Genomic DNA, 19,596 nt, shown 5'->3' with positions numbered 1-19,596 from the left:
CGGCCGTTTAGCAGTTAGCAGACCGGGTTAGCAAGCAAGCAGATAGCAGGGGCTAGAAAGTTAGCCTTTGGGGGGGGTCACGATGGGGGTAAGTCTGTTTTTGCCTCTTCGTGCGGTGACGTCGATAGACCAGTCATGGAATTAGTAGGGTTCCAAGTAGCTCTAGGTAGCTAGCAGGCAGATGTTGTAGCCCAGGAGTATGCTTCGGTGGTAGCACAGGAGCCCTGGCCGGGCTAGCTTCAAGCTAAATTGGTGCTTGCTCTGGGATGGAAACGCTAGCCAGGAGTAGTCATCCGGGATTGCGGTTAGCTAGTTGTGAATAACAGATGAAAATGTTCAGTTTGCGGTAGGAATCCGGGGATAAAAATAACAGGACTGTTATGCTCTGGTTAGAGTCACGTTGTTCGAACTGGCGAGTTTTCCGAGCTGAAGGTTAGCTGATGACCGCTGGCAATGGTTTGCTGACTGATATCTGGTAGTTAGCTGGCTAGCTTCAGTTGAGGGATTCCAGATCCGAAGTAAATATAAATACTTTAGGAGAAAAAAGCAGATCCACGCCACATTGGGTGAGGCGGGTTGCAGGAGAGTATTTAGATGACGAGGTTTAGCAAAATATTTTAAAGGATATGCAATGAAAAATATGTAAAACGATATATACAATGGACACGACAGGACAAGGACGTCTGACTGCTACGCCATCTTGGATCATTTTAATGTGCTGTGCACAATGAAATACCAAGTTAAAGGAACTCAACTCATGGCAATATGGGTTACCACTCATCATTCTCTGCCTAATTTACAGTACACTCACTAGAGGCTAGCCCTTTATGATAGAGTAGATTGAAGACCTTCCTTAGATATGAGGAGCAGTCTCCCCGAGTACAATTTTCTCAGGTAAAGATCAGATTGGCAGAATGCTTCCGTTAACCATCTGAGATAAGTCTGTCAATTTGTGCCACGTGTCTTTCTTCTAGTTCTCCCTGTAGTGAGAGTTCACACAAAAGAAAGATGTGGAAAGCCATCTTCCCCAGTCAAAGGTGCATATTGCTTTTTTTCTGTGAAATTCCTCAGGTCAGGACTGCAGAAACATTGGGGCTCGGTAAACAAGGACAAGTTTACACAGGAGACATGTCATTTTGGAAAGTTTCCAGCCAGTGAGAGGTTCAAACAGTTGCCCCTATGAGTGACAGAGGTCCCATCTGCACCCCTCAGATTGTCAGGGCTGAACAGGGATGGGGATTTGTACTGACTGGAACTAGATGTGTGATTGACAGCTAAGAAATGTCTGGGCAAGGGTCAGACAGGAACTATGCACAATAAAGTGTGAGATAGAAAAGGAGTGGAACAATTCGAAAGAGGACTTTGCAGCTGCTTGAGGAATTTCTACTCACTCACACCATATAGTTTCATTGTACCCCTGATCAATGTTAAAACTGATCTGTGGATTTGAGTGGGTGATGGTGTCGGAGACTAAGGGAGATGGGCTACAGTACCACCTTGGCCTCTCTCTCACAGATAATTACAGGCGTCTGGTAGCCTAGTTCAGAGCTGCATATCTGACATTAATTCACGACTGAAAGTATAATTATAACTCTGTCTGTTGTGCTGAGTCATACTGCCTGCAGAGCCTGGTGGTCTAATGTATATGTTTGCTTTACAGAAGGTTTGGCCAAGATCTTGGACCACCAGGGAAACCTCTTAGGTGGGATGGATGGCAGGAGCCAGAACAGCAAATAAAACACAGGACTTTGAATGAATGGAATTGGTCAATTTATAGGATACTTTTAACAAAGGGAGTAAACAGAATGTAATCGATATGTTACAAAATGAAATGATAGGACCCAGGAGTTATACTATTCCTGGGTTTTAGATTTTCTCTTTATAATTCTTGTCTGTTAGAAAATTGCTCAGTTACATGTGTAGATGGTCTAGTGGTTAAGAGCGTTGGGTCACTAACCAAAAGGTCACTGGTTCAAATCCCCGAGCCAACTAGGTCAAATAAATGTGCCCGTGAGCAAGGCACTTCACCCTAATTGCCCCCTGTAAATCGCTCTAGATAAGAGCATCTGCAAAAATGTCTGAGACCTACTGATGTCCTGCTGTGTATGATTCTGTCCTACTGTGTAGGATTCTGACCTGCTTGGAATGTGATGCAGGCTCTTGGGGAGTGAAGATTAGAAATCAAACGTCTGTGTGGTGTAGGAGAGCAAAGAGCCCAGCACAGCACCGTGGCCTCAGGCCAGACTGAGCCAATCTTCTGAAGACTCTAGCAGCAGTGAGACAATGAAACAGGTGTTATTTCAAACCGTGCCCTTTGAACAAACCCTCAATATACTTTTCATTTCATACTGTAGGAGCGGAGTGGAAAGAGACAGACAATCTTGTTAAAATGACTTTATAATCATACAGTACATCTTTCATATTGGACCAAAAGGCATGTGGCAACGTGAAACAGACTACTAAGGCCTGTGGTTCTTATGGAATAAAGTCAATGGTTCACCATTCCTTAAACAGTGTACTCAAAAATAATACAGTACATCTGACTGATCAAACCAATATCTGCACAGTAGAAACAGTAATCACAGAATATATAGGGACATACTTTTACATGAACGACATAAGGCACTTGGTCAGTGAAATATCCCAAACACTTTAATTGCACAGGGACACTGCTCATGACAGCTTGATATGACAAAAGTTGACTCTTTAGATATAGTCTCTTTGCTGTCAACATAAACTTTCAGATGCGGGTTTTGAATTCATTGCAAGAGCAGGCACATTGGCATCAGCTTTTGGCGTGTTAAACTCGACAGAATTGCACTTTACTTTTAAAGTCCTGTTAAAACAGTAGAGTTTCTTGGGAGATCCTGAGGATGCCCTCTCTTTTTTGGGGTTCTGTTTGCACGTTTTGACACTTTCTTCCCATGTGACAGGAGTAGTACTGGTTTCAAGCTTCTTGTTGCCAGGCATCTTATGACCAGCGTCCTTTTGCATTGTAGTGGACACAAAATGATCCACGCTCTGATCCCTTGGAGCGTTTAACGTTTTCTCTTCCTCCCTCTGTGTTTCATGATTGGCTATGCAGCACCCTGTGTGTATGTGAGCTAACGTGCAGCCCAGAGCAGAGGCAGGAGGCCTGTGAGTCTGGGCTGGGGTGGTGAGGCTGCCACTAGGGCCAGAGGATGCTCCAGTCCGGTGTACTTCCTCCAGCCCAGCTGGGTCTGGGGCAGAGTGTTGGTCCCTGGGGAGGCCACCTGTGAGGGGGACAGTGTGAACACAGTAGTTTCTGAGGTGGCAGTTGTGAGGGCCCTGTCTGGGCACCCTGCCCGGGGTGCAGTGGTGGAAATGGGCTGGGGGACAGTGGACATAGTGCATACGGCAACCCATTGGTTTGTAGACTGCGTCCAGAGTGGAAAGGAGGGTCTGGCCTTTGTTGGCATGGCTGCCTGTGAGGGGGAATGGGGACTCCTGGGTGGCTTGAGTACATGGGTGGGGGGTCCACTGCATACCCATAGACTGGTGAGGGGGATCTCCACATGTGCAGGTTGTGTTATGGGAGTACTGGCATCTGGGTGTGGCGTCAGTCGCCAGTATACCCAGTCCATTTTCAGAGCAGGGACCTCTGCCAGACTCTGCCTTGCTCTTAAAGGGGATGTGTGTGCAGGGGGCAGAGTGGGGGGCTATTCCATTGTAGAGCTGGGTGCACGTCTCCTGTTCCTCTGCAGGTTTCTCCTCGTTCTTTTGGTTCGAGGCTAACGGTTCCAGCTCGTAATGCTCATGCTCCACCTCTCCTCCTCGACTGTCCAGTTGGTACTTGGTGCCATGCTTGCCCTGGGGCGAGGGGACGTTGGTGGTGCCCTCTTTGAAAGCCTGGCACTGAAACCTCTTGGGCAGGGGGATCTGTCCGCAGGTGCCCTGGGGGCCCAGGCAACGGCACATGCACTGGAAGAAGAATGTGGCAAAGGCCCAACTGATGCACATGATGAGCATCATGAAGGTGCCCAGCTGGGTATAGGCCAGCACTGTGGACGGCATCATCATCGCCCCGGCAACAAAGGTGGTGAGCGCTGCCATGGCGATAGCAGAACCCATCCGGCCAAGGGAGAAGACTACCTTCCCCTCGCGGTCAGGCTCGGGGGCAAGGCGATAGGCGACTCCGTAGTGCACGGCGAAGTCCACCGACAGACCCACTGCCACAGAGATGGTGACCGACTCCAGCACGTTGAGCTCCCAGCCCAGGAGCACCAGTGAGCCCACTGTGACGAAGATGGTCCCTGCGATGGAGAGGATGGCGTAGAGGCTTATGATGATGTTCCAGGTGGTGAGGAGCATGACCACGAAGGCCACCACCACGGACAACGCCATGGCGATGAGCGTTCCGTCTGATAGGCTGTCCTGCAGGTCATAGAACTCCAGGTTGCTGACGAACCAGCCGTATTTCAGCCCGTCTGGGGCATTCTTCAGCTCCTCCTGAATCCAGGTGTCCACCTCGTGGTAGAACTGGTGCATCTTCTCATAGGCCAGTGTAAACAAGTAGGTGCTCTTGAACTCCAGGACGATGGCCCGGATGGTGTCGTTTATGTCAAAGCGAGGCCCGGGGGTCTTACTGTCCAGGTGGAAGCTGGTGCTGCGGTCCAGCTCCATGATGGCTCTCTTGATGCACAGCTCAAAGACATCCTGCTTGTAGGGGAAGGTAGACTGGCTGCAGCAGGGGTAGACAGAGGCCTCTTCACAGTCCCGGTTCTCCATCCACTGCTTGAAGGTCTCGATGAAGCAGCTGGTGAAGTCCTGCTCCTCCGACTGGAACACGAAGCTCTGGTTCCTCAGCTTCTGGCAGAAGTTGAGAATCCAGAGCTGGGAAGCCGGGCTGGCGATGTTGAAAGTGTTGTCCAGCATCAGCTTGCCTTTGTTCTTGGGGTTGAGGGGGTCCCCGTTGTCCACGGGGGTGACCCCCCAGATGATGGTGATGGGCATGTGCAGGTCCTCCCCATGGTGGACCCTCTCGAACATGAACAGTTTCTTGTACTCAGCATCGTAACGCTCAAACGGGTGGGAGGAGCGGAACACTTTGAACTCAGACAGCTCCAGAGAGGGTAGCTTCATCTTGGGGTTGACACACACCACGTACGCCCCTCCCACTGTGAAGGCCAGGAAACAGAAAAGCCAGAGGTAACGCAGTTTGATCACGATGCACGGCAGCACCTTCTCAAAGAAGATCCTGGAAGCCTCAGAGATGGTGAACAGGCACTTGTTTGCTTTCTGGCACAGATTGGCCCAGAGGGTGCGGGTGCAAAGCCCTGTCTGCTGGTGGGGAGGTTTAGAGCAGGTGAAGATGTTGGGCAGGTAACGCTCATGGAGCACCACCACGGCTGGCAGCCAGGTCACCATCAGTATGTAGTTAACCAAGATGGCCGTGCCGGCGTAGACGCCGAAACAGCGGATGGCGGTGATGTTGCTAACGTAGTTGGCATAGAAGGCGGCGGCCGTGGTAAAGCTGGTGACGAACATGGAAAGGGCGGCGTGCTGCAGAGTGATGCTCACTGTCTCCGACAGCTCAGCGTTGGGCTTGTCGAACTTGGTATAGTTCCACACGTCACAGAGGACAAAGGCGTCGTCCGCCCCGATGCCCACCAGGATGATGAGAGCTGTGAGGTTCATGAAGGGGAAGAACTCAAAGTCGAACACCATGCGGTACAGGAAGTAGGACACAATTAGGGAGCTGATGATGGCAATCATGGTCATTAGGGTGATGAACACAGAGCGGGTGTACACACACATCACAACCAGCACAATCACTATGGCTATGGCTGGATACACTGTATCCGTCAGTAGGTAGTCCTGGAACAGATTGTGTTTGATACCGAACTCTATCCCCGTGATGGTGGTGACGCCGTCCGAGGAGTTCCAGTTCTCAAAGTTGTCCAGGTAAATGTTCATCATGGTCTCCCCTTTCTCTGTCGGAGAAAACAACATGCTGTGTTTAAGGGTGGGGATAAGGTAGTCTGTGTTCTTTGGGCTCAGGAAGTCTTTGTCCACCAGGAAATGGAGGATCTGGTAGATGGCGTTGTACTTGGTGCACTTGCGGGGGACGTTGGTGCACTTAGACTGGTCCTTCCGGCGAGTGGTCATGTCCCAGCAGTCGGGACCCAGGGTTCCGTTGTGGTAGTACTTGGCACAGGAGCGCAGGATCTTGAGGGTGTGTGACACGTCGCGCTCTGTGATCTTCTGGCAGGAGGACTTGTTGGTGAGGATGGCAACGTAGTTTCCCAGGGTCCAGCTGGGGCAGCAGGAGGCGTCAGTGGTGCGCTGGCACAGGCTCCAGTACTGAGGGTGGGAGCGCACCTGGGGACAACACAACAGGAGATAAGAACAGAGTATGACTAGAATAGAACATAACTATTGACCCAAGGAGATCAGACTCCAACCATAACATGACTGATGTGATGGGGCTTATTGCACCATTTGAAATGAGAAAATGCTGAGGCACATCTTCAACAGTGCTATTCCACTTACCCGTGTATTGTCCAAATTGCACATAGATTTAATTGCTTGTATGTTCCACAGGTTCTTCCCCTCTGCAGATGTGAATACTAATCTAGAGTATCTGTCACCTACACATACAGTAAAGAGCATCTGGTTAGCATTTCATCACAGTCGAGCATTGTCCGACAAACAGAAGAAGCGTTAAGAGTTTGTACCTGGGACATCACAGAAGAAACTGTCTTTACTGAAGTCCCAGTCAGCTTGTCTTTTATCTCTGTCAAAGTGATCTTCAGCCCACCTGTCCTCTTGGTGACTGGAATAAAAAAGTTGAAGTGTGATTACACTGTTGACATTTCATACATTTGTATAAAAGGTTCCTTTAATTCTGAAGATCTACATGAAAGAATGAGATGTAATCCACTTAAAGCATACATACTATTTTCACTTGGTAACAAAATGAAAAAGACAGTTAAAAATAGGGTCATTCTTAGACAAATGAAGGAAATGGTTTTAGGCCAAACCATTAATGATGACAAAGCCAGTGATAGTGATCACTCTACTGATGTATGACACAATCATATTGTTATCATTATTTTAAATATCATAATAATAGCCAGGTCATAGAGGGATTTTCAGGGAGTGACATCCTCTGACCGAGACAGACAGGATGGCCCTTTAATCAGGAGTTTGTCAGAGCAGACTGAGGGGCTGAGGCAGAATGATGCAGAGAGTCCTGCTGACAGGTCTGGCCCTGGAGGCCCCCCCCAAGTCCACACACACATACTTGCATGCGCAAACACACACCTGCCCTTGATTATTCACCGGGCCCCCAGTGATCGGGATAAGTAATGGAAGATGGGCCTGGGATAGAACAACCTCCCCACCGATCCTTTTGTAGGATGGGATTGAGATTTAGTGTGTTTGTTTGTCTGTCTCTCGGCAGCATTCATCACTCCATCTCCTGGCCTGAGGCCTAAACCTGATCTAGCCTGCTAGAGGGTTAGGAGGAAGACATCAAATGGACAGGATATGCGTGGTTATACTTGTTACCTTTTCGCCTGCTCATCCGCATACTTGAATGGGTAGTTAGCCAGGGTTGCTTTGTACCCTGTGTTTTTCACCATATTGTTCCATGTGACTAGTCGCTGGCCTATGGCTGTGCCTCGTGGCTCAAATCCCTGAAGAAATAGAGGACATCTTTTTAGTTTACCAGGAAATTCACCTTTGACATCTTGGACTTTTCACATCCACTCAATATAATGATTTTACTGTGTGCGAAACAATATGTTGTCCATCTTGGTCAAATAAGGACCAAGATTTTCTATGGAGAAAGTGTTGTGCCTTCCGTCGGCTCGGCCTACTCACCAGTAAAGGGTCTGAGAAGTCTGGCAGGTCTGGCACCAGGATACCCACCAGGGCACACACCACGATGAGGACTGTACACACCCCCAGGACCACCACTGGCCAATCAGCAATCAGCTCTGCATAGCTGAAGATGAAGGACAGGTATTGATTAAACACAAGGCTGATGGCTTTATAACTATACGAATATGATATGTACTGATAAGCACGCAGAAAAGAGAAGGGCACACGGATACACCAGTAGAACATCAAAAAGAGTAGAAGGTGCTCATTAAAATGCCATTATTGAATATTTTGTAGTTATTCAAGTATATTCAGTGTTCTGACATGAGAGAAATTACTTAAAGGCATATTTTGTAAAGGAGCATGGGTGACTGTTAGCAGGTTCCAGGTACAGAGAGCCCTTTTCACTACACAGGAATGACAGCTCGGCTGGGTTTTGATGGACTCAAGGAGAGAGAAAAGCTTTCTTAATAATAAAATATATATATATATTTTTTGGGGAGGTCTTACCTTTTGGGGAACCGAAAAGGCCTTGCAGGGCTGCAAAACAAAGGGAGGTAAATCAGGTTTACATTTAGGAGTCAAAGCAACAGCCAATCAAAACCAGATTTGCCTCGGCATCCGTGCAAGGGGAACATGTTTTTGAGCAGCAATGCAGCACACACCTTGTGGGGAACAACTCGCAGTATTCAAACTAACATAAACAAAAAGGAGGCGCCATTCGAGTGTAACTTTTTTCATTTTCATTTTAAAAATACCAATCAATTGTTCTTTAGGTAATATATCAAAATAAAAAAAACATGCACAGATGTGCAAGTGAATGAAGAATCTATTACGCTAACTGTTTTAGGCAACACAAATCACTTTTAGGTCAGCTTTGTGTTTCTAATCTACAAAAACCCCACACACTGCTGCAGTGCATGAAGAATCTGTAAAGCTTAGCTAAAAGATTTAGAGGACTAGAGTCCCATTAGTGGTGATGTCTCCTGTGCCATAAATGCAGACAGAGAGGATCTGCACTGGGCTTCCCCGTTGCCATATGAAGCTTTCAGCTGCTCTGGATTTGTCTGGACTAACCATCAGCACCTTCCCAGAGCAGTGGGAAGCCTCCGGGCTGCCGAGTGCAAGCATGAGTCAGAGGGAATCAGATACTGCCACCGGATCACACAGGCCCGGTACAGATAAGAGCAAGGCCAGAAGGGTGAAGGCAGGGGGAGAGTAGAGGTGGAAGGGGTGGGTTGGAGATGTCTTCACATGCAATATACACAATGCTCATGACAGCAAATGACAGAGAGAGGAGATGGGGAGAGACTCTGGGAGAGAAATCTGTGGAAATGGACAGACTGTCCTAACTTTATGTCCAAGGAAGGTCATCATGATTTATACTGCAGCCTTGATGTTTATCCACATTCTATTCACTGCAACCTGCATGAGTATTGCACTACCAGTCACAATTTGGCACAGACCTCACAGCCCACATCAGGGACTAGGTAAGATTACACACAAGAAACGAAAACAAGGAAATCAGTATCCCAAACAGGAAGTGGACTCAGACGATCCTCTGCCTCAGCCAATCACAGCGCACGCACACAGGATATTTCAGCGTGATTGGAGCAATATGGCCAAGAGATGGATGTATTTTTCCTCCTTCCCTTTAAAAGGGAATCCATGGAATGCTATAATTAGTGGTTGCCATGGCACGGTGAGGCAGAGATGGACAAAAGCTATTGGCGGGAATTTTTCACCACTAACAACTTCTGGGGAGGCAGTAAATCCCCTTTAAAGTTAGCTGGACATGTTAATACGACAACCAGATGTTGTATGGAACTGGCTTAGAACAATTAGCATATTCTAGACAAGGTAAGTCCCATTAACACTACCACATAGAAATGGAGTGAGACTCCTTGCTATACTTTTACATTCAAGAAAAATAGCCAGTGATTCACCTTTTAAAATGTGACAGCCTGATACTAACCAACAATGCCTAATGAAAAACATATCCCCCTTAAGTTAGCATTGTTTGCCATGGAAAAGTCTAACTTAATTTATTGCTTTTCTGTGCTGTCCATTAGTTTCCATGTAGGGGCCTTGAACGGCAGAATTCGGGACAGAGATATTATGGTCCAGAATGAAGTAGAGTTATTGGAAATAGTTGGACTGGATTCATAAAACATCTTTAGTTGAGGAGCCATCAAAAAGAGCACTGCTGCCTATTTATCTGCGAGATCTGTTTTGGATCATGATTGCATTTCAGACAAATAAGATGTATTAAACAGAGGACTATACTGTGGATTCACGACAGATATCGTCAGATACTATGGCTTCCACATGAAACAAACTTTCAAATGTTTTTTTTTCCTCTTTCAAAAAAGTATAGGCCAAGATTAGGAATTGAAGTTGGCATTCAAAAGACAAGCTTTGTGTTTCAATTCTCTTGTTATCCAATCTGTCAATGAGAGCAGCAATGTGAAGAAACGCAGACTAAAAATGTTTTTAAGGAGGCGGCAGTGGGGTGGGGAGGAGAAATCCGTTGACTGATGATCGCAGTCTCTAAATCCAGCAGGATGACAAACCACGAGTCTGGTTTTTCCCACTCCTCTGATCCCAATCCCCCTTCACACAAACTCCCCACATTTCTTCCACAAACTTACAACAGTTACCCTTCCTAAATGTTATTCTATTTATCAGAAAGGGGAATGTTTATGGATCACTGGGTTAATAAATAAAGGAACTTTGGAGCAGTGGCTGGGTTAGGCTGAGGCGGCCATGTTGACGTGTGGTGGAGTGAAGGGAGGCGAGAGGGGTCAGGGGTCACAGAGCTGAGGGGGGAAAACTGCTAACAGACACGGCAGATATTTCTGGAAATCGGGGGCTGCATGAAGCTTTCAAGTTAGGGCAAGAGCAATTACTGTCAACTCTCAATTATTCGCTCCTGTGATTAAAACTCGCTGGAACACTGCACACAATTAGAGGCTCATTCAAGCGATGGAATTGTAAGATTGGCTTGAGGGTGGAATCCAAATATCAGCATGATGCATTAGGCATTACATATTGTAGCGAAATGTTGAGTAAAATAAATAAATAAAAATTAAAAAAATATATATATATATATCATCAGGAAGTAGCCACAAGCATGCACTTAAAAGGGAGTCAGATGAACTCGTGGATACCATTTTTGTGTCTCTGCGTGCAGTTTGAGGGTAGTTGTTTACTAGCACAATTGCAACCTAGCATAAGCGCAGTGACTGGAAGTCTATAGTATCTCATTGCACGAACGCTAGTTAGCATTGGCTCGCGAAACTCCCACCAACTTCCTTCATACTGGGCGCAGACATAAAAATGGTATTGACGAGTTTACCTGACTCTGGGGAAGTAGATAAAGGGCCTCATTGCCAAAATCCAGAAGCATCCCTTTCAGCTCATCAACTTCCCCTGTATACCTTAAATAGATTATAGGTACATACAAGCTTGTAAGAAATAATACTGTAACATTGTACTTGCAAGTTAGTTACACAACTCAGGTCTCTGATAAGGTTTATTTGGAGATGAGGCCTCTGGATGCAAGCGTGTATGAGAAAAGATGAGTCTGAATCAGAGATTATGGCTGTATAATAAGTCTAAGCGCAGTGTGTATGTGTGAGTGCAGAAGGGACACGGACAGCTACATCCGCCAGTGAACTGGGTCTGGAGGCCACACCTGCCATCTCCACATTCTTGGGATTGAAATATGGGCGTGTGCAAATTCCAGGCAAACAGGCCGGATTTCAACACTGTAGCCAATAGTTACAAGCTGTCCAAGAGATGTCTTTATTATCCTGTGACCTCGCTCCCTTTATAGCAACCAGCTTAACCCCCTGAGTCCAGGGGCTTCAGAACCACAATCCAAGGAATGTGAGGGTATTGCACATGCCATCACCAACCCTGCACTGCGCTAACCAGCAAACATCTTTGTAAACTAGTCCAAGAAGGGTGAATTATGCAATACACGAGTCACTATGCAAATAATGAATAATGACGTGTCGTGAATTATTTAACGTAAGCCTAGTCACTTATGGTGTTCAGATGTTTGCTAAATAGGCTAGGTCCATGATGAACATTTTAACCATACTAGGGTTGGGCGATGTCAACCTTTTTCCTATCGTGATTATGTATGTACCCATATGATGCCATTTCACCCCCTATTGGCCAACCAAAATTGTATAAAAAAATAAAATAAACGACAGTTGGGCTATAATGCAAAATCGAACGCAACTGGTTGAATCATGATGAAAGTTAATGTTGTTGAAAGCCTGGGCAGAGCCTAAGTGCAGGAAACTATTTTCTAATATCCCTTTCTGGAGGAGGAGCTGCAGCATGGAGTTGTGTGTGTGTAGTTGAAGTCGGAAATTTACATACACCTTAGCCAAATACATTTAAACTCTGTTCCTGACATTTAATCCTAGTAAAAATTCCCTGTTTTAGGTCAGTTAGGATCACCACTTTATTTTAAGAATGTTAGAATAATAGTAGAGAGAATGATTTATTTCAGCTTTTATTTCTTTCATCACATTCCCAGTTGGTCAGAGGTTTACATACACTCAATTAGTATTTGGTAGCATTGCCTTTAAATTGTTTAACTTGGGTCAAACGTTGCGGGTAGCCTTCCACAAGCTTCCCACAATAAATTGGGTGAATTTTGGCACATTCGTCCTGACGGAGCTGGTGTAACTGAGTCATGTTTGTAGGCCTCCTTGCTCGCAAATGCTTTTTCAGTTCTGCCCACAAATGTTCTATGGGATTAAGGTCAGGGCTTTGTGGTGGTCACTCCAATACCTTGACTTTGTTATCCTTAAGCCATTTTGCCACAACTTTGGAAGTATGCTTGGGGTCATTGTCCATTTGCAAGACCCATTTGCAACCAAGCTTTAACTTCCTGACTGATGTCTTGAGATGTTGCTTCAATATATCCACATACTTTTCCTCCCGCATGATGTCATCTATTTTGTGAAGTGCACCAGTCCCTCCTGCAGCAAAGCACCCCCACAACATGATGCTGCCACCCCGTGCTTCATGGTTGTGATGGTGTTCTTCGGCTTGCAAGCATACCCTTTTCCCTCCAAACATTTCCATTATGGCCAAACAGTTATATTTTTGTTTCATCAGATCAGAGGACATTTCTCCAAAAAGTATGATCTTTGTCCCCATGTGAAGTTGCAAACCGTAGTCTGGCTTTTTTCTGGCGGAGCAGTGGCTTCTTCCTTGCCGAGCGGTCTTTCAGGTTATGTCGATATAGGACTCATTTTACTGTGGATATAGACACTTTTGTACACGTTTCAGCCAGCATCTTCACAAGGTTCTTTGCTGTTGTTCTGGGATTGATTTGCACTTTTCGCACCAAAGTACATTCATCTCTAGGAGAAAGAACGCGTCTCCTTCCTGAGCGGTATGACGGGCTGCCTGGTCCCATGGTGTTTATACTTGCGTACTATTGTTTGTACAGATGAACATGTTACCTTCAGGAGTTTGGAAAATGCTCCCAACGATGAACCAGACTTGTGGAGGTCTACAATTTTCTTTGAGTTCATGGCTGATTTCTTTTGATTTTCCCATGATGTCAAGCAAAGAGGCACTGAGTTAGGCCTTGAAGGTAGGCCTTGAAATACATCAACAGGTACACCTCCAATTGACTCAAATTATGTCAATTAGCCTATCAGAAGCTTCTAAAGCCATGACATCATTTTCTGGAATTTTACAAGCCGTTTAAAAGGTACAGTCAACTTAGTGAAGGTAAACTTCTGACCCACTGGAATTGTGATACAGTGAATTATAAGTGGAATAATCTGTCTGTAAACAATTGTTGGAAAAATGATGTGTGTCATGCAACAAGTAGGTGTCCTAACCGACTTGCAAAAACTATAGTTTATTAACAAGAAATTTGTGGAGTGGTTGAAAAACGAGTTGTTTTCATGACTCCAACCTAAGTGTATGTACACTTCCGACTTCAACTGTATATGTGTGGTGAGCTGTGATGGCGCAATAACTGTCTGATGAGGAACGGGCGGTCTACAGAACTGGATCATAATTGCTTTATTTTACCTGATAAAATAGGGGGGGAAAGCATTTGTTTCATCCATCATAAACCGGTGATTGAGAATAGCCTTGGCTTAGGCTACAGACTTTCATTCTGGTTATTTTTGAAAGCCACAACTTTAGGACCTTTTGTAGCCTAGAATATATAAGCCATTTTTCATAACTTTAACTTGTCTTAAGGCTTTTATGATAGGCCAATAAGAGGAATGAGGATGGGTTAATGGCCATTTGGTTTGCAACCTCGATTGGAGGTTTGCATAACTTATTTCGTTTAAACTTGTCATTTTTATTATTTGTGTCCTCATTATTAGTCCCTTTTTTAAAACATCTAAAACACATGATAGTTAAGGTGTACATTACATTAACGAAAAATATGAATGGGTGTAAGCTATAGACTAAAGCCCATGCATCCGACAGACAATATTCTCTAACATTTCGCGCTGCTTTGGTGGAATTCTCCGCTCTGTCTGGACTACATTCCTCTCTTGCGTTCTGTATCACATATTTATTGAAATAAGTTATAGCAAATTGGAACAGGCAAATTACTAGGAATGTCACTTGTGTGCTGCCCTGCTCCATGACTCCGTTCTTTACTGCGGGGCAACTGTCAAGTTCAAATAGGCTAAACCATCGTCTGTCACATCACAATGTCATCACCATTGACAATAGCTGTCAATCATCATCGATAGACAATGCCACCTTAATATCGCCCGACCCCAATTCCTACATAATACCACCAATACTAATGAATAATCACACATCTCATATCATAAACATGACTATGGATGTCATGTCAGTCTTGACACAGATTCGACGGGAGGCAGCACTAGACGAGTGTGTTGTATGTTGGCCTATTCTTATGGCAGAACAACAGGTCTAAGTCACTGTTGCTGAACACGTTCAGAACAAGAGGCTCCACAAGACCTCCCAGCAGCGGAACCAATCGCTTTCAGCTGCCAGCCCCAACCCATTACGTCCAACATCCGCCGTCAGACCTGGAGGACTGGGCTTCTGAAAAATGGGAGACTGTGTTCCCATTTGCTGCTTACATGACCGGGACTCCTCTACTGCACAAAGTCAAGGAACCAACGACAAGCAGCTGTGCTGACCAGTCATCTGCTCGCCCAGTGTCTTTATGAAGACGTCCAACAACTTAAGTCCTGGAAGCTGCCTGGTAAGGAGATCTGGACGTTTTAGCATGCTTGACATGAGCTGCCCGCCCTTAGTTGACACACTGTTACTGCTTTAGCCAACTCTATTGCAGTTGTCATGCTGGCTAAACAGTTCAACAGAATGGTAACCAGGCTAGAGTTGCCCTGCCTGTTGTGGTGGCCATTTTGAGACTAAACCTCCCACACATAATTTGGCCCAATGTCAAGGTACACCCTCCATTAAGACTTATGTGATAAGGTGCATACATGTCTAGACAGAAAGGTAAACTCATTTTAAAAAAGCCCAAGCACCACATATTCCTCTGTTTACCTACAATATCCAGTTTCAAGCACAGCGGTGCCTCTAGCTCCTGCCTGGGTCTCTTTGATCCAGCATGCTACTGTTTGTTGCCCTGGGACTGATCTCAGAGATAATCAGAGTATTTTTTGCGTAAAGAGATCAATTTTTCACCCTTTTCATCTCCTTCTCCCCAGACATCCTCTTCACACTACTCTATACATGTTCTCTGCTCTCTCCGGGCCATCTAAGGCCACAGTGTCTGAAGGCTCTCCAGCTCTAACCGCAGCTCTTGACAAAGAGGGTTTGGCAAGACGGCGCTGTGACATCTTGGAGGTGTCTGGTGACACAGCCGTCTGGTGAGCTGCAGACCACAGCCAAGGGCTGTTGGGACTGTGAGGCTGAGCGTCAGTGATGGAGTCCGACCTGTCCTCTCTGGGCTGAGAGAGTGAGTGTGAGGAGGGGGCCGGCCGAACTGGAACATTCCAACCGTTAGCTAAGTTCACCAAGTGCCCAGAGGCAGGAGAAGAAAAAAAGAGACAAAGCAAAGTGATTCATAGGAACCCTCACATCTACGTGACGTCAGGACACAGAGTTGCATGCATTTTCATGTAAATGTGTGAATATTAATTAAATTCAGGATGAAAAATACAACAGTGTATTCTCAAGACAGGTTTTAAACTACTATAAGAACAAATGAGAGGGGAGTAGCACTGATTGTAGCACTGGAGTGAAGTGTACCTACTGGACACATTTTGACGAAGGTCCATTATAAACAAAATTAACCATGCAATTCTGTACATACGAGTGAGCGATTATTCCTTGACCTTATATACACCACTTGGACAGGTTGTTATAAGGGCATCCACAAGGGCTCATGTTACATGCTAGTAACTATTTATATAGCATTACACAAATGTTATCAAATCTTCCATTATGCTCATTTCCCCAGGGAGCCGAGTCAGCCGTGGGAGAACCTGTAGTGCAGGCCTAGAGCCTCAGAGTGTGGAGATAATACCAGCCAGCCACAGCCAGCCTTTTATCCACATGAAGCCTCAACAACTGTTCCCTCCACCAGAAGAAGAAAAAAGAGAGCAACCTAATTTGAAGTTATGACAGAGTGCTGTTCAGATCCAGCTTTGATCCTGGTTTATAGGATAGTATCGCTCTTTGATCTTGGGTGGGTACCTTTATGGGCTTTGCTTTGCCTCATGCTCAGGGGCCATACAGTATAAAGCGGGGTCTGGAGCAGAGCCACTGGGAGCTCACCCCTCTTATTATCCACCCGCGCAGGTATGGGGGTCAGCTGCCTCACCCCCTGATTCCCTCTCACCCCCCAACTCCCTCACCCATGGACGAGAGCAGCCGGAGTAGGGGAAGGTTCACACATGGGACACACTACTAGCGTTTGTCCTTGGTGAACTTCTTCCCATCACTCATCCTTCAGGGAGGAATAAGGAAAAACACCACACTAAGGCCACAGCTACCCCGCTCTATCCCCCCTCTTACATTATAATACTGACATTTGAAAAAGAGCATGAACTTACCCTCTGGTCTTTAGAACTTCCTGAAATGTTCATGACTTAACAACATGTAACTTGGATCATTAAGTTGGGTTTCTTCAGGTGAAAACGTCTAACATCAACAAACGCGGCTTACAAGTTTTTAAGAGACCCAGATTGCCACCTTCAACAGCAAATGAACCGCTGAAGTAACTGGCCCGGAGGGTCCAATTGCTCAAGTTTTACAACAGGCAGAAGTGTCTCTGAGTGTCAAAGTAGGTGATAAATTGTCCCTGAGGGGGAGGAAAAAAGCTTTTTGGCCCAATTCTGTTGGTCCTGTGTAAAGGTATGCATGGGGTAAAAACATTATCTTCAACATCGCAACCCTGAGCCCTGGGGGCAGAAACAGAGTAGTGTTGACCTATCTCTCAGTGGAACTTCTCCCTGTACTCATGTAGCAGGCTAAAACACACACACACACACACACACACACACACACACACACACACACACACACACACACACACACACCTCTCTCCCTTGATCAGGAATGGGCTGGAGTGCGTGCTGTGGTGTACTAGGCTACTGCCTGTGCTTAACTCACTCCACATAGATGCAGACCTGTTCTAAGAAGCCAACAGAACGCTCTGGAAGCTAACTGGGTAGTTATGTGGAATTACAGGGTGGAGATAAAATAGAACCAGGCCGCTCCCTCCCTCCATCCCTGCTTTCCCTCGTGTTTTGTGTCTTTCTGGGGCAGACGGTGCTCGTCTCTCCTTTCCCCTGATCTCCCCACAGACACCAGGGTGCATCTTTAGCAGTCAGTGTTGAGGCTGGGCGTGATGGATGTCTCTGTATAGTGGTTAATGGGCCAAATGGATAAAATGCTAGCGTGAAAAGCCCTGCTGCTACTTCACAAGGGTTCACATTGAGGACTCCAGGCTCCTCAGACCGCAGCAGGCATCGCAAACAGTTGTTATTCTTGATAATGCGCAAAGCCTTGTCAAACTGGCACCCTGAAATCCATAGCACAAAGATCATTTTCAGGCCGCCTGGCCGGTCGGGGCTTGCAGCTGTCAGACAGTTTGGGTATATTAGTTAATGTTTCCAAAAGAGATCTCTCACTGGGGAAAGATACGAGTCGTGATCTAAAAAAATCAAATAAAAAGTTTAAAGGGAAACCTTTGGGAGTTGTCAGAAATGACAGGCTATGAATTCATGTCATATTCAACTGACAGGAATTCTTAAATTCATCCAATATAACAGGAATTCTTAAATTCATCCAATATAACAGGAATTCTTAAATTCATCCAATATAACAGGAATTCTTAAATTCATCCAATATAATTAAACGTGCAGGCCGGATGAGGTGTCATGTTTAATACGTGTTCCTGTGCACCAGGGAAACCCCCTACCTCCAGTCAAAAAACGGTACTTGAGTACAAAATCAAACAGGCGTGAGTTAACAAAAATAGACCTTTCTATAGAAAAGGGAAGAAATGCCAGCTATCCGAGAAGGCATGAAACCAATCCAAACTTGTGGCTGCTAAAATAACAGGAATGTAGCAGGAAGCGATGCATGGGCAAAAACCCTCCCCGGGTGAGTGGAGAGAGAGGTTATAATCATGACGTGACCCTGGATAGTTCAGTGTCAGCGGGCTCTTTGGGGGTTGTTCAGCCATGAAAGGTCAGGCCAGTCTCGGCAGCACAGGTAGATGCCACTCTCTATCTGAGAGTGCAGCTGGAGCCGAAAAGGTGCCTTGAGAGCATTCTATCAAAACAAATGACAGGCTTGGAAGAACCCAGAGCCTGAAAACCTATTGAGATGAGGCTAACTGTAGTCAAACGGCAGCCAAATAAGCTGACTTCCCAAGGTCACAGACTTATCTACTGCTCTGACTGATCCGTTTCCCCCTGATCCTCAAATCATAGAAAAACAGTCACCATCTTACCAGACACTGACAATCTTAATGCATTTCCCAGACCACCATATAGATCCTTCCGCTGCTCAACCGTTCTGCTGAGCTGACCTTTTCCTTCATAGTGGATTTCCATCCTTACATCCAAGGATAAATCCATTCACTTCTCGGAGTAAAAACAGAGAGATCGAGAGAGACAGTCATTTTACAATGGGAGGATTAATACGCTGCATGTGTCTCAACAGGAGTTCTATAGTTCTTGATTGTATAGTTCTTGGACAAACACACAAAAGCCTGAAAAGCCCTGGGGAAGAAACTCCAGTGCAACCTTATCGGAAGGAGGGGGGGGTCTCCATAGCTGGGCGTAACGACCAAGTGCTGTGATCATACACATAATCCTCTGCCTAATCTCGCGGATTACAGCCTTTGAGATCAAACTGATATTTGACACGATCTTGTCTGACTGCGTACCCTCAAATTACCAAGGCATTAAAAGGCCTCTCCCTCCATGCGAAGAGGTATTCTATGGCGCACCGTGCTCCAACACAGGGGAAAAGGAGATGCCCAAAGCCCTGCACGTCTGGGGCCAGCCAGGGACTGGGAGACTGTACCAGACAGCCAGGCTTATCCTTATCTCTTATCTTCCAATCTCCAATCTCTCTGGAGACATTGGAGGCACAATACCACTGTAAAGGGGATCGGATTTGAGAGCAACTCAACATTGGCCTTTAATTCAAACCTGCCATCACAGAACAAGAGGGACCTGTTTACTAAATACAGAGCCGTTCAACATTAGAGAGGCACATGGC

The 19,596-nt window shown here is 45.9% G+C and overlaps 1 protein-coding gene across 2 annotated transcripts in view; it reads right to left on the bottom strand.

Moving 5' to 3' along the window:
- Positions 1–1,755: 1,755 nt before the first annotated feature.
- LOC118398592 (protein dispatched homolog 1-like) overlaps positions 1,756–19,596 on the bottom strand; it is a 73,703-nt gene continuing 55,862 nt past the window's right edge. For both annotated transcript variants that reach the window (XM_035794095.2, XM_035794096.2), the window contains 6 exons: positions 8,359–8,388; positions 7,849–7,972; positions 7,534–7,661; positions 6,699–6,796; positions 6,514–6,611; positions 1,756–6,342 (listed from right to left, as the gene is read on the bottom strand). In XM_035794095.2, the coding sequence (XP_035649988.1) occupies positions 2,728–6,342; positions 6,514–6,611; positions 6,699–6,796; positions 7,534–7,661; positions 7,849–7,972; positions 8,359–8,388 (4,093 nt within the window). In that variant the 3' untranslated portion in view covers positions 1,756–2,727. The remainder of the gene's footprint in view (positions 6,343–6,513; positions 6,612–6,698; positions 6,797–7,533; positions 7,662–7,848; positions 7,973–8,358; positions 8,389–19,596) is intronic.

The sequence above is a fragment of the Oncorhynchus keta genome, chromosome 19 (genome assembly GCF_023373465.1).
Source record: "Oncorhynchus keta strain PuntledgeMale-10-30-2019 chromosome 19, Oket_V2, whole genome shotgun sequence".
In the NCBI taxonomy this organism is placed as follows: domain Eukaryota; kingdom Metazoa; phylum Chordata; class Actinopteri; order Salmoniformes; family Salmonidae; genus Oncorhynchus; species Oncorhynchus keta.
This window is presented reverse-complemented; position numbering and strand designations above follow the sequence as displayed.